The sequence below is a fragment of the Strix aluco genome, chromosome 4, assembly GCF_031877795.1.
Source record: "Strix aluco isolate bStrAlu1 chromosome 4, bStrAlu1.hap1, whole genome shotgun sequence".
Taxonomy (NCBI): domain Eukaryota; kingdom Metazoa; phylum Chordata; class Aves; order Strigiformes; family Strigidae; genus Strix; species Strix aluco.
The window spans coordinates 92880825-92895395 of NC_133934.1; the positions used below are offsets into that span (position 1 = coordinate 92880825).

The window sequence follows — 14571 nt, forward strand, 5'->3', positions numbered from 1 at the left end:
GAGAATCTATGACCAAGCACCAAAATCCCACTTTTTAAACTGTGTGAGATAACAGCAGCTTCCTCTCAGCACATTCAAACTCTAATGAAGGATTTCAGTGCTCACAAGATTCAGTATCTATGGATATACCTAGCATTTTCAGTTACCCTAGTAATTTTCTCTCCCATTCCTAGCTCTGCCACAGCATTCTCTGAAATATTTTTATAGCATCACACTGAAGAAGCTGAAGATTTTTTCTTTCTCTAAGGACTGTAGTTTCATCAAGTTGTGAACAAATAGCAGACTTAAAAACTTATTTTACAAATCAAGAAATACAGCAAATGGCATGTTTGCCCACTAAACAGAAACGCTTGTAACTTCTACCCCACCCCTCAACGGGAGAGCTGTGAGTTCTTAGCAAATTAAAGTCACTCAAACAATATTCTATTTGGACCAGGTTACAAAAATAACAAAACCAAGTCATTGATACTCAGGCACACAAATCCAAAATACATCTTCACTCTGACATGGAGAGGAAAAGATGAATGCACTCCTTTGAAACAAGCTTCCTTGTTTCAAAAGACAAAAATATTTCATCACCAAATCCAGAGACAACCACGTAACAGTTCACATTGTATGAACTGGTGTTCCCAGTTTTGGGAATCGGTGAAAGCAACAGCCTGACGAGCTTACACAGATGAAACCTGGAAGACTTCAAGTTGCTCAGGTCCCAGCTACAATGGTACTCTGATGGTTTCTTTAGCTAAATTATTTTCAGCCCATTTCCTGGTTCTCCATCTAATAAATAATTACTTTGTTTCAAACTTCTCATAAACTAGTTCTGAGTATTGCTAACACCTTTTGACATGTTGAAGTCTATACCATCATTAGATCAAGGTACATTCATCTACTACTTGACAGTATTTTTAAACCTAGTCAGCAAAACCAAAGCCACCAGAATTTGAATACTCTGTAGTGTGCAAGGAGTTATTTCCAAACGTCAAAATTTTACCTTCAGCTCCAGTATGAAAACTTATAATTTTTCAGTTAGAACAGTTCATAAGTGGTTCATTTCTTATTTCTACATGAAGTTTGTCAGAAGAGTAACTTACCTATTATTCCACAGACTACAAGAAGGGTATTTTCAATAGGAACAATGGGAAAAGAATATTTATTTTCTACCTGTACCTTTGAAAATACTCCCCCATCCATCCCGAATAAATTATGTCTACTTAATTATAAAAAGGTACTGAGGAACTGATTCTAAATTGGTTTTAATCAAATAAGTAATCAGTGCATTTGTTTATCTTTAGAGAAGTTGATCTTCAAGAGCATCCAACTGCCTTCATAAAGTACTCCAATAAATCTGAAAGATCATCACTTGCACATATGATACAACCAGAAGTCCAACATTGCAGTGTAACTGTATTGTAAAGCTCCAGATGACCACTTCCCTTTAAATCACAAAAGAAATATTCCTTTCAAAAAATAATAAAAATCATCTAGCAGAGGACAAGAGGTTGTTATTTCACCCCAGTTTCAGAAACTGGGCAACTGTTCTAGTAACTCAGTACTTGGATTCTTAACTGCTTAACTGCTTCACAAATTGTAACACCTACAGCCTTCACAGCAAGGACTGAAGAATCCTACCCATCACCTACATGTCTCAAGAATCAGACATTGGTGAGAATAAAAGGCATCAGTCCTGCCACACTGTGCTCTGAAGACTGTCATTCGCTTAAGTCATGGTACATGTTCCGTTGCTTTTTTGGATTCCTATTATATTAATCCTGACTATAATCATGGCATTTGGTCTGCCACCTTTCTTTTCTGTCCTGCATTCCACCTACGATTTACCTCACGTTTACTGCTCCACACTAAGCTCCTTTTCCATCCTTTCAAGTTCTTTCCCCCAACCCCTCATGAAACAACAACATAATTGATATAAATCTTTCTACTTCAAATCTGGAAGACTAAAGATAATGCCTCAAAGCATCTCTTCCCTTACTCTCAGGACAATGCCCAGTTAAAGATGGCTATAGTTACCAGACTAGATGTAGGCTAGCTATAATACAGCAAGGTTGACCCTTCATAAAATAAGCCACCAGAATCAAGCTAACAGACATGAATCTTTAAAGCAAAAAAAAAAAAAAAAAAAAAAAATTGGGTGTCTTGTTAAAAGCTGCAGTTTGACATCAACACACAAGTGGAAAAAAATGCAGAAGCAGATACTGCATTGGTACACAAAAACAGGAGTCCTAAATGTGGGGGCTTTTAATGTAAATTAACACATGCTCTGTTTGTCTTCCAGACTAGCTGGAATATGTTAATAGAATTTCAGTAAGAAAATCAATTCTTACATGCATTGTACAGAGACAATACAACCACATCTACTGAATTTGTCACTTATATGTCCAGTTCCTGTAAATCAAGTTTTGTTTCCATAGCTCTTCCCCAGCCTCTATTTTTAATATTTATTCTGTCCTGGACAGTCACAGTGATTTCCACAGTGACAAAGAGTTGGTTATATCACCTGCATTGCTTTGATCAGCATCAGAATAAAAGTTAAGGAAAAAACAAACTACTATACTCTCTCACCCCCAAACCATACATAATCTAAAGTAACAGGGTCATCTTTCACTGTAAGGTATCTTGGGACAACAGAGAAAAACCAACAGCCTTAGAGTTAAGGGGAACAGAGCAGTCGTGTTACTTCATCCATGACTGAGGATAAAACCAAAACAAAAACACCAAACAAACCATGTACCAGTTATAAGGAAAGATAGTCTCCTTTTTTGTCAGGGCTGATAAAGGAATCACGCATGGGAGAGCTTGCACCATTTTGCCAACTATTTTACTCTATCAAAAGATAGCACCTGTCACACAAAGCCTGCTATGCAAACTGGAAAATTTGATTTTCCTAAAATAATAAAACCAGATTTTGCCTATAATAGCAGCTTTCACTCATAGAAGGTTTTTGAACAGATGCTCAGATTTTTAAATCAGGAATAAATCCCTACTGTACATCAGATTTTTAACTGAGCGGATCCTGGAAGTTTTGTGCCTCCCAAAGGCAATGTGCTGGCCCATACAACTGTAAGCACAGTACAGACAATTTCAAAAGAACTTAGCTATATACATTTCAGAAGATTCCAATACATGCCAAGTGCAACGAACTTGCCTTTTTAGAATGCCTGAATGCAATGTTTTATTTCTGAAATGATCCTCTTATATTACTATGTTGTAGTAGACAAAGTTCTTAAATAACTCAGATTTATCTAGAATGTGTATTAAATCTTGAGTTCTATACAACTTAATTGTATTATTTTGGGTAAGACGAACCCAATCCTTCAAATACAATAATGGTGGCTTTAAGATTAAATATCAACTTTAACCTTGGACTGATACCACCAGCACCCCTGAATTTCAGTTATATTCCAATATTTTTTCAAACAAGAAATAAGAGTCCAAACTAAAGAAATCTGTAGTTTCATGTGATAAGCTTTCATAGTTCAGAGACACATACAAGCGGTGAGACAGAAGTCTCAATTTTTCTATCTAGAAACTAGTAGAGCCACAGAAGCTAAAACAAAATTATCAGGTAAGTAGATTGTGTGTATTTAGCACATCTGTCTTTAAATTTTATAGAACATCTCAGAGAACGTCAGGGTTGTTTTCAGTTTTGCTTATATTCAAGTTTTCCTTATATTGCAGCTAGATGGTGCAAAAAAAATGGCAACTTGTTAGCCAAACTCATTTTTAAAGGGGTACCACAGCCTGGCAACTCCTGAAGTCTTCCCCATTAGTGGAACAAGATGACAATTCACTTATCTTTTAGTACTGGGTTACAGTAAGATCTGAAACAAGTGTTTTGTCAGTGCTCTGAGCTAACCTGTACTTTTAGGTTATTACAACTGACAGCTGCTCAAAATACTGTCAAAAATAATTGTCAGTTCTAAAGATGCCCATTTTAATAATTCAAGGAAGAATTCCATATTAATGCTAAAGTCATAAGTCATTCAGGCCATGTATAGATAGCTGCAAAGATCCCTGCCAGGAATTCTTCTGCCTCTGCATTACTGTGTCACAGGAGATCAGTCACTTACTATGACCATCTTAACTTCCTTCTCCCGAGTAATTTTATTAGCTGCATAGAAGTTAATGAATAGTTAAGAATACTAAATAAAATGGACCATGAAGAACTAAAAGGCACTATAAGGCTCCATGAAATGATATGACATTTGATATAAGATTCCAGATTTTCTTCCAATATCAAGCTCCTAAATTAAGACGTACATAAAAAGTAAAGCACTTTCATTTACACAAGGATTTATTTTTTGAACAGCAGCTAAGCAAGACTCATCTAAAAAAAGTAAGATCAAGAATTCCTAAGGACCATAACAAGTATTTTTTTCAGGAAACAGCAGATCCCCAAAGTTGGTCTCAATCTCTGCACAACTACTGGTGACAATGGGAGAAAACTTATTCATTACAAGTGTTACATTGTTGAAGTCATGAAAGCTCTCCCACACCATCACTTGTAGCTATGCACTCTCACACATCACTTGTATCTATGCGCTCTTAGAGTGTTTCCCATCGTGCATTTGTTAGAGAAAGTGCCAGGAAAGGCAACTGTGAAAGGCAAGGAATTTATGAGCACCATGGCCTTCTAAGAAACGCACCTACAAGATTCAGAAACAAAGCTAAAGTTAGCTGCTTTTCACCGCATTATTACCGATATATCTGCCGTATTAAAACTTCCATGTCACCAAGGTTACATAAGGCCTGCATACCAAGTTCATCGTGCAAACTGCTACCGCCTACAGCAGATGCAGTGGCATGTGATGCTTCTAAGTGGACACTCCCATTTCTCACCAGCAAGGAGGCGCTAGCGCCGAGCACAGCTGCCTGGGAAGGGGGGCGGGACTGCACTCTGACCTGGGAGGAGCACTGCTGGCCTTGCTGACCATCTTGAAGGCTACGAGAAAACATGGATTGGGGACACATTACCAGGAAGAAGAGAAAAATAGCTAGAAGTGAAGCAAAACAAGACTTTTTAGTTTAAAGAGGAAAACTTTAAAGCGTACAGCATTAAGAAGCCACGTACTAGGGTTAAGATAACCCTTGAGTTCTGTATAATGGCATATTTGGACACTAGTTTCCTCAGTAATCTAGAGATACAGTTCCTGTCCCACTTCTTAGAAGTAGTATTGCTTTCTAAAATCTCCCCAAGTCTCCCTCAAGTATATTCTTATAAGCCTTAATTTGTGGGTGCGAAAGCTAATTATTAGTGGTTAGTCTACAATTAGACTAACCTGAGGTATCACCAACATACAGTAGTGACTATTCCAGTCTTCTCACGATAGTTAGAGCCCTTTTTGTTCATTGAGATCACTCGATCAACTGTTTAGTTGGCCATTTGGGGTTTTTTTGGTCACAATAACACCACCTTTCTTGCTATTAATCTACTAGAAAAGTTTTCCTAGTAGCTTTATTAGTAGCCATACCCTACCACAGACCTTCTAGATAACTGTAGTTAAATGCTTGGATTCAGATTTTTTTTTTTTTTAATGTATTAAGAATGCTTATAACAAATTATTAATTGGCAAAATTTTTAAGTCTGTTTTGAAATTATTTTGACAGTACAGCAAAAACTTTATTACTCAAAGAAATTTTCCTATACCCAGACACATACCTGCACCAAAACACAGGTTTTAAAAGTCAACTTGGGCTTCAGAGAAATTTGTAAGTTTACAGCCATGAGTAGACAGTGCTTGAAGATGTTAGTTCTCCTCTTCACAGCCTTCTTATTGCAAAATTATTTTATAAAGCTATTTAACAAAGGTAGATATTTTTAATAGCTTGTTTAATATTAAACATGGTAAAGTGTCAGAATAGTTGTTTGCACTTGTATATCACACCTACTTTGTGAAATTAGCTTTTATAGCCCTTTATTTTGTGCATTCAAAGATGTCACAGTCATTAGTTGTGAGACGTGATAAAATTAAGAAATTATTTTTAGACAAATATAAGAATTTATATTTTAAAGATTACAGAAAGTACCTTAAACACTGTTGAAAACAGTCTTTATCACCTGTTGCTTTTAACATTTCACTGTTTACAGTGTGATGCTATAGTTGGCAAGTGAGGCAACTGAAAAAGCAAGATCTTACTAAGAGTTGAGGACTTAGATCTGATGTACTTGCTTTTAACAGTATTTTCTAGAACATCTACTTTTCATCTTTTGTTAGAGCACCACTGGAAAACAAAATATGGATATAAGTATAAAAATAGGTGTTAAGAAATGCTCATGCAAAATAAAGCAGACATGCACACAGCTCATAAGGTAAAAACAGCAACTCATTATTTATCGTATTCTAACATATTTTAATCTGAACTATAAATTTGGTGTTTTGCTGCTGTACACAAGGCTTTCAGTGAGCTACATGGCAACAAGAACCCTAAGGAAGCTCACAGATGTGCCAGCCTTCATTGTTTCCCTTAAGTATTATCAGCATCACCAAAACACTGCTAAACAATACTGCTTTCCCTTAAGTGGTAGCTACTATCAAAAGGCATATACAAAGTTGCCCTTTCAGTGGTTATCCATCTCCATCACAATAAAAACCAAAACAAAACATTGACATTAACAGATTACACAGATAAAGATAGATTTATTCTCTGCCTAAGTAATAATTACAAAAAATAAAATTCTGCTCAAGACAGTCACTTACGATCTTGTATCAGACATACATGCATACAGCACTGAGTACATAGGATGTCAGTGCATACTTATGCTTAAAGTACCCAAAACATTGTTGACATTTAGGCAGGACAAAAGCAGGGGTGGTTGGTTGTTTTGTGGTGGGTTTCGGGGTTTGGTGGTTTTGTTTTGTTTTAAGTTACCAGGCAACATACTCTTGTGTCTAATTTAACATCAATCCAGCAGAATTTACTAGACCGGGTTTTACTTAAGTATCTACTATTACCAAACACATACATATGTAATGCCATTGTCTCTTTTACTAAACATTTCACAGAGGAAGTGAAAAGCAATTGCAATAATGACAAGAATTTTTAAAAACATAATCAGGCTGAACTCAACAGGTTCAAAGGGAACATCCCCACGACATCCAATTTTATGCCAGAGTTAGAAGATTAGGAGATTAAAGTTTGCTGGCAAGAATAAGAAAGAAGTAACATCAGGGCAACTAAAGATTAGTAAATCTAATACTGTTAGAAGTTTAACATCTGAAGTCATACAGATTAGCAGTATCAGGAACTAGACTGGGGCAGCTGACCACTAGTATATACAAGTAATGCCAGTACAGTTGCAGTGATATTTTGAAAAGAACTAGGTGGTGACTGGCTGAAAAAAAAAAAAAATCTGCATTTCTTCACATTTCTTCCTTATGCAAAATTTTCTTTTTTTAATCTTTCTTAAGGGTTTCTTCTTCCAGCAACACATAGAAGTTACACTAAAATTAAGCTACCCATACAAAAGAAAGTTTTTTCAGCCTATTCATCTAGAAATCAGAATAGTAATAAATACAATTTTTCAGATATCTTCCACAGTTGGTAATTCAAATGGAATTTATGTCAAACATCTCTGAAAGCACTTCGGTGTTTGGTTGAATTAAGGCAATTTAACTCCACTCCAAGGGACAGTCATTTAGCATCACAAACAATGCCTTGAGCAAAGTAACCTCACTAAGTATTCAATTCTGAACATGTTTGTAAGACAAGTGGTTTTAATAACATTCTTTAAGAAAGAACAGAGTTTTGGGGTTTTTTTTATTTAGAGAGGAACAAATTTAGATAACTCAAAGATGCTTGGAGGAAATACAAGGCTAGAATATTTGATCCGCTTTTTCACCCATGAACATCTCGTCTGATTAAAAAGTTACTTCCACCAACTTCCGTTTTCTCATGATATCTCACTGAAGTCCAGCTTAAACCATGGGAACCTTAATGACTGCACTAGCATGAGAAAATGAGGCAGCTGTCAGTCCCAGTTTAAAACAGAGTCCTTTTGCCCTACTTTCTACCTGTCTAAAAGAAAGAAAACTCAGTTTCCTGGCTGATGCACAGTTAAGGTGCTGATTAGTCTGCACAGCCTCTTAGGAGCCAATACACAAAACTATACCACCCTTCTTTTAAAAAAAATAAAGGAAAACACATACAAAAAAATACCAGAAGCAAGTGAATGCAATGGAAGAGTAAAGCAAAAGTGATCTAAGGGAATGCAAAGTTTCAGTATGCCTCACTATGAAGAAAATCACTAGAAGTCGAACAAGCCATGTTCAGCAAGACAAGAAGCAGCTCAACAACAAAAAAAAATCATCTGAAATGATGTGATTACTGCTACATACTGCACTAGCCACTAAAACCACATCTAACTAGTTTCAGTCCTTGATGTAGCAGATGCCAATCCTTCATTTGTTAGATTTTACCATTTTTGCAATCCTCCTGCCTGAGGAAAATGTATAAACTTAGACCTGGATTATTTCAGTGATGCCAGAAAGATGGCACAATTCCTTCGCCATCCTCTATTATAAAGTATTTTGGTTTTATTTGCTCAGTTTCTATAGCTTTTTCCACTTAAAAAAACTACACAAGTATTCATGAAACACAAAAGCAGACTGCTCCTATTATTAAAAGGTACCTTAGCATACGAATAAAGACCATTAAGAATATACAACATATACAATTATTCCTGCATATTTATCATATAACTGGAGGAAGAATTACTTTGATAAGTACAGGGGAGTGTTCCTTCCTCTACATGTAATGTTCTGCTTGCCAGATTCTCCAACACCATAGGCAGCCACGGGATTGAAAGATTTAAAAGGCAAGTTTAAAAACTTATTGTGGTTGCTGCATCTACTGTTCAAGTAGACAGACCAGAGTTGCTCTATGTAACATATCACTAGGCTCAGTATTGTTAACAAATGGCCTAGTAGAGGCTGGGGACTCCTGCGATACTTCCATGTACTATATTGTAAGCATCACCAAGGCATGCAAAGTGCCACACAATTAGACTGAATACTGAGCAATACTGTGCATTCTGCAACAAAAGCATCACTGCTACTTCATTATTTCTTTTGCTGTAAAAAGCTGCAGGATATTCATACAATGGTCTACCTGTATTTTAGACTTAGAACCTTTGCCCTTATGATTTAGCTCTTTATAATGTTCCGCCATTTTGTTATTATGCTTATCTCTCTCTATCTACAGACATGAAAAGTGATTACAGTACTAGTCCCTAATGCTTACTTTTTTAAAGGAAAGACAACCAAAATGAGGAGCCATGAATAGTATTTTCTTGGTTTTTTCTCCTTGCTTGAAAGTAAAAGTTTCTAAAGTTTCAGATAAAAAAACCACTGAGTTTAAGTTTGTTAGCATTAGTTCATTTTGTTATCAATCTGAAATCAGCTATAACATGTTAAGAGACTGGCTATCCTGATCATTTTGAAAATAGTGCCACATATACATGCACAATTCAACAAGCCCACAGTGACATGCAGTGACAGCTCAAGGAGGTTATGGTGGGGAAGGAAGTAAAAAGTGCTTTTCTGGCAACACTGGTGGGTGTGGGGAGAAGTGGTCTGCTGCATGCATGCTAAATATGGTGGAACATTTAGATACCCTACCTGAGGGGTGATCCGATGAGCAATGTAGGAGGGGTAGGGTTACTCCCTGCATTGTGCCGGCGTCGTACTGCCTGACGCCTAAATGTGCTGCGTTCACGACGAAATGTGACAGTCTCCTCGCTGGCTTGTGCTGCTGCATCAAGACAGACTTTAGGTCAAATAAGAACCCATCCTAGTTACGTACACAGTAACTTAAGACTCCTTTCTTCCCCCTGACCCTCCCCAAGTTAATGAACTTGACTTGCAACAATAAAGTAGCTTATGCACTGACTATTCAAATAACCTGCCTCAAGAAAGGATCACAACACACAATTATCAGTAAAAATTTGGGTGATTGGGTGTTTGGGGGGTGGAGTGTGTGTTCTTGAATATACAGCTTGCCTTTGTTTTTTTTACCCCCAGATCCAAATAGCCAGATTGCAAAAAGTTGGATATCCCAAATCTCTTCCATTTACACAGGGCAGGAAGAGACAAGACTGATTTCACCCTTCATCTCATTTAACAGATAATTAAAAGAGAAGCCTAAAGGACAACCTAGAAGGATTGTCTGCCACTCCTCACCATAATATACCTTTCTCAATTTTATAATTTCTGCCAAACAGGTAGGGTTGAGGTTAACCTCATCACACCTCCTCAGGGGAAAAAAAAAAGTTGCTTTTCAATTTTTCCTCATAAGCACCAAAGGTTATGCTCATTTTAGACTAGTTACACTATGATTTGGAGAAGCAAGGAGTTGAGATTAAGTGAGAGAATAACTTCTTCGTAAGGATTGGTGGTTTTGTTATTTCAACTCCCCAAACAAAAACAAACAAACAAAAGGTTTGGCCCACTTATAAAGCAACAAACCCTGTAAAAACAGTTTGTATGTACTCATGGGAGTCTGAGATTTTTCCCCAGATTACCCCACAGAATCCACCTGTGCTCCCTAAGGTTCACAGTCTGAACAACTTCAGATTTCAACTACTTCATGGTGTGTCTACAGTCTCAAGTCTTCCTCCTGAACCAAGGAATCTACTAACCAGTTTCAATGCTGAGCACTAGAGAGCTCAAATGAATGGGTCACAGAGAAAACAGGTTTTGGCAGGCAAGTGAAGGAGGAGAAAAAAACCAACCAACCAACCAACTTGACATGAAGTCAGTACAAGAGGAGAATCACAATCTCGAAGAGAAAGTCACAACTTGGTAGCCAAGAAGCCTATTACTAGAGTGAGAAAACCAAGGATTGTGTCAAGCCAAAACAAAAAAAGAAAAAACACTAAGGGAGCAATGTTTTTTTTATGGCAGAAAGATCACAGGCAGAGTAGTCCATGTTCCCTTAAGCACGTATCAAGTTGCAACATTGCTGTCATTAAGCTTTCAAAACTTACCAGCAAAGATTCTAATGCTGGTCTGCAGAGAGTAGCAACCTACTACTATTGCTGCTGTGTATGACTGCCATAGCTCAAGCAATAGACTGCATGGAACAAGAGTATAATTCCACCCATGAACCACAGGTTATCAAGTGAATCCTGTATATGAAACTTCCATCTGTAGCTTGGTTTAAAAGCTAAGAAGCTACATGAAGAGATATACTTTAAGACCGACATTAAAGTTACAAGCACTTCATTACCAAAATGTCAGAAGTTAAGGACATCCTTAATTCAGTCCTTTCCTATACTTTCAGGAGAACTGTGGGATTGCTCACTTTCTCCTCCATTCTCCACAACTGTTTTTATTATTCTAAGCATGAATAGATGATTCTTTTTCAGTGTATTTCATCAAGAATTCAATACATTTCTCTTGTGGTTTAATATACAGCTTCACGCTTTATTTTAATACACAGCCTAATTTCTCCAAGGATTTCCTTATAGCTCTCATACTTGAAGTAGTGGGAAAGTCAAACACACTAAACAAGATAGTATGAATCCTGACTTTTTTTCTGGTGGATTAAGTTAACACACAAGAGTTCAAAACTGTCCACTAATTTTGGGTGCCAATTTGTAAAGCTCTAATTTTTCCAGTGTATACATGAGCATATGAAAACTCATATATTCACAACACAGTTTCCACTGACTTGAGATGCAAGAGCAATTCCATACGTTTCTGCTAATCAGGCCATAGTTAATCACCACGAAATAAAGAACAGTGACTAGTCTTAACTGAAATGTAAACATCCTAATTACCATTAAGATGGTAAACATCAGCATTACATCTTAATTACCATTTGCAACTACTTAGCAAAAGCAGTATTCAAGTGCAATTCTTCAAGGCAGCATACTTAACACTGACAACATCTGGTTTTCTTTTCATATCCTTTATTCACTAAACATCACCTTCTGCAATAACTGAAACCCGGATTATGGAAACACTAGAGGTCCTTCCTACACAGCTCCAATTTATTACTAAAGCAAGTCTACCTCAGGCACTCACTGAGGCCATGTCCTGTGAGAAAAATAGAGATATAGACATGTTTGAAAATTAAAAGAAATTTAAAATCAAAATTCGTATGTACTTGGGGGTTAGATTCCAAGCTGCACAAACAGTTCTGACATTTGCTAACTTTTTATTATTTCACTTTTAACTTTTAAAAAATCAAAATAGGTTTTGGTGTAGCTTTCTACTTATCTACCAAGGAATTTTTGATTTATCTTGAAACTTACGTTCAATGCATATCTTCTATATACACTCTTCCTGAATGTAGGTGGTAACATTCAGGATCACTAAGCAAGTCTATACGTTCTTTTGAAAAGACTGCAGAGCTTTTCAAAAAGGCCAACAAGCTCCAAGTCTACTAACATTACGCAAGATCTCAAGAAGCTACATGTTGAAACCATGACTAAGAAAGTAAAAAAAAAATAGTTGAGAAAAAAGGGATTACAGTTTGACATGTGGAAAGCCAAACTGAGTGAAGTTTGGTTTTGGTTGTTTTGGTTCTTTTAAAAAACAAAACACAAACCCCTTATTTTACATAACACACAGGATTAAAAAAATATATACCAGCATGGAAAGCTACTGATGTTAATATGTATTATTTGTGTTTCTACTTGTCTTTAATGACAAGCAGTACAGCTGCTTTTGAGTTCACCAGTAGGATGCAAGATAAAGCTCCTAAATTATCCTCTATCATGCTCTGACAACAATTTGAGAGAGATTGCTTTGTTTTAACATAAATAAGCTTCCTTCAATATTTACAAAGTAACATTATGTTTTCATGTTGAAAACAAAACTAAATAAAAATACCCTGTAAGACAACTTTTTTTAAAAAAATACATCTTTAGAACATCGCTCACTCTTCTCTGATGCTGTTACTTACACTCACTCACTCTACATTCCAGAAAGGTAAGATCCAACATCCACACTCACGTACAAAATCTAGATATAACATGAAGAAATAACATAGGCTCTTCTTTTACAGTTCCTGCTTAAAGTGAATCAGTAAAGGAAGACTAGCCTTTCAGGTTATAGCATTTATTGTTGAAGCCTGTTCTATTTTTCTGTTTTATTCTAAACTTCAGTGTAGTGTTTTAACAGAAATGTCAAAAAAATTAAGTAGAATTTTCTTCTGCATGTTGTCATATGAATTTGAGCCCCCAACATTATCTGTTCTCAAGAACAGAAAAATCAGGTTTGAAGTTCAAAGTGCAGAAGTTAGAAATACAAACTTACATGCCAGAGATCAATAAAATAAGAGGTGAAGACCTAATGGCAACTCTGTAGCAAACCTAACCCTCCCACACCTATTCCCAACTGTAATACATCTGATTTCAAAGAGGAAATAATTTGACTTTTGTATTTGTTAATGCAACTGTGCATATGAACATATATTTATTAAAATTCATCCTTTTTTTCTTTCATTACATTTCTGATTGGAAAAAAGCCACATTAGCAGTTACACACTTAGAAAGTCATGAGGGTATTATTTCATCATCATACATTCGGAAAGATACTTTCCCAATAAAAGGACTAAAATTTATTGTAGAGAAAATTCTAGAGTAACAAATAATTCACATCCCTTTGCCAAACAGCTGGGAATATCTGAACATAGGTTGAACCACCATGCCTGCAGGGTATGCCTTCCCAAAACTTCTTGTTCTATACTACACAAGTATTTTTGATGTAAACCTCTATAGTTTCTCAAAGTTTTAAACAGAACTGAAGACTAAGTTTTACAGGAAAACTATACAATTTTTGTACAATACAACTAGTTTGAAGAAATGTAATACACAAATATTTTCTTTCAAGCAGGAACATTTACACATACAGGCCAAAACATTTACAACATCACTCTGCATGTAGGTACCACTGCTTCTAACCCAAACTTGGAAGATGTAAACTGAAGAAGCATGAGATGAAAAAGTAGAATTTTCAACTTTTATTGCATCAACAAGTGCCATTTCATTTTTGCTAGGCAAAAACACTAAACCCAGTGCCTCAGAAATTCTCAAATACAGATAAATTCTTCTCAAGTAAGAATACTCCTGGAAAGATGCGGTATGGAGGTAAAGTATCCGTGTGGACACAGAGTTCTCAGGATGAAAACTGCATACATCAGTCTGACTGGAAAGAAAACAAAATACCAAAAAACCCACAAGCAATGGAAGCATAGTGTCACTCAGTCTTCTAAGGAAAGAAAAAAAAAATACAGCACTTGAAGCCTAGATGGTTTGGAACATTAGTCAGGTTAAGCGTGGTTAAACGTGTGCAGGGAACCAGAGCGATGCTTTGACATGCCATTTCTCTCCCTATCAAACTGAAAATTGTGATCTATTTTCAAAGACATGTAATGACCAACCCTACAAATTCTCAATGAGACACAAAATGAATAGTTTGTGGCTCATGCATTCTCATAAGCAATGAAATCTGTCTTCTAAGACCAAACTTACTTTGCCGAACCAAATAGCTGAAATCTTGCTCTTCTGTATCTCATTTGTGTTCAAAACCTAAGAAAAGCCACACTTCT

General features: G+C 36.3%; 1 protein-coding gene across 9 annotated transcripts in view; it reads right to left on the reverse strand.

Annotated features, from left to right (window-relative positions):
- PCNX1 (pecanex 1) overlaps positions 1-14571 on the reverse strand; it is a 92161-nt gene that overhangs the window by 48081 nt on the left and 29509 nt on the right. For 5 of the 9 annotated variants that reach the window (XM_074824304.1, XM_074824310.1, XM_074824305.1 and 2 more), the window contains exons 7-8: positions 9633-9765; positions 4773-4957 (exon numbers count right to left, since the gene is read on the reverse strand). The exons of 2 other annotated variants lie outside the window; for them this stretch is intronic. In XM_074824304.1, the coding sequence (XP_074680405.1) occupies positions 4773-4957; positions 9633-9765 (318 nt within the window). The remainder of the gene's footprint in view (positions 1-4772; positions 4958-9632; positions 9766-14571) is intronic. 2 more of the 9 variants (XM_074824303.1, XM_074824306.1) reach the window with 2 other exon arrangements.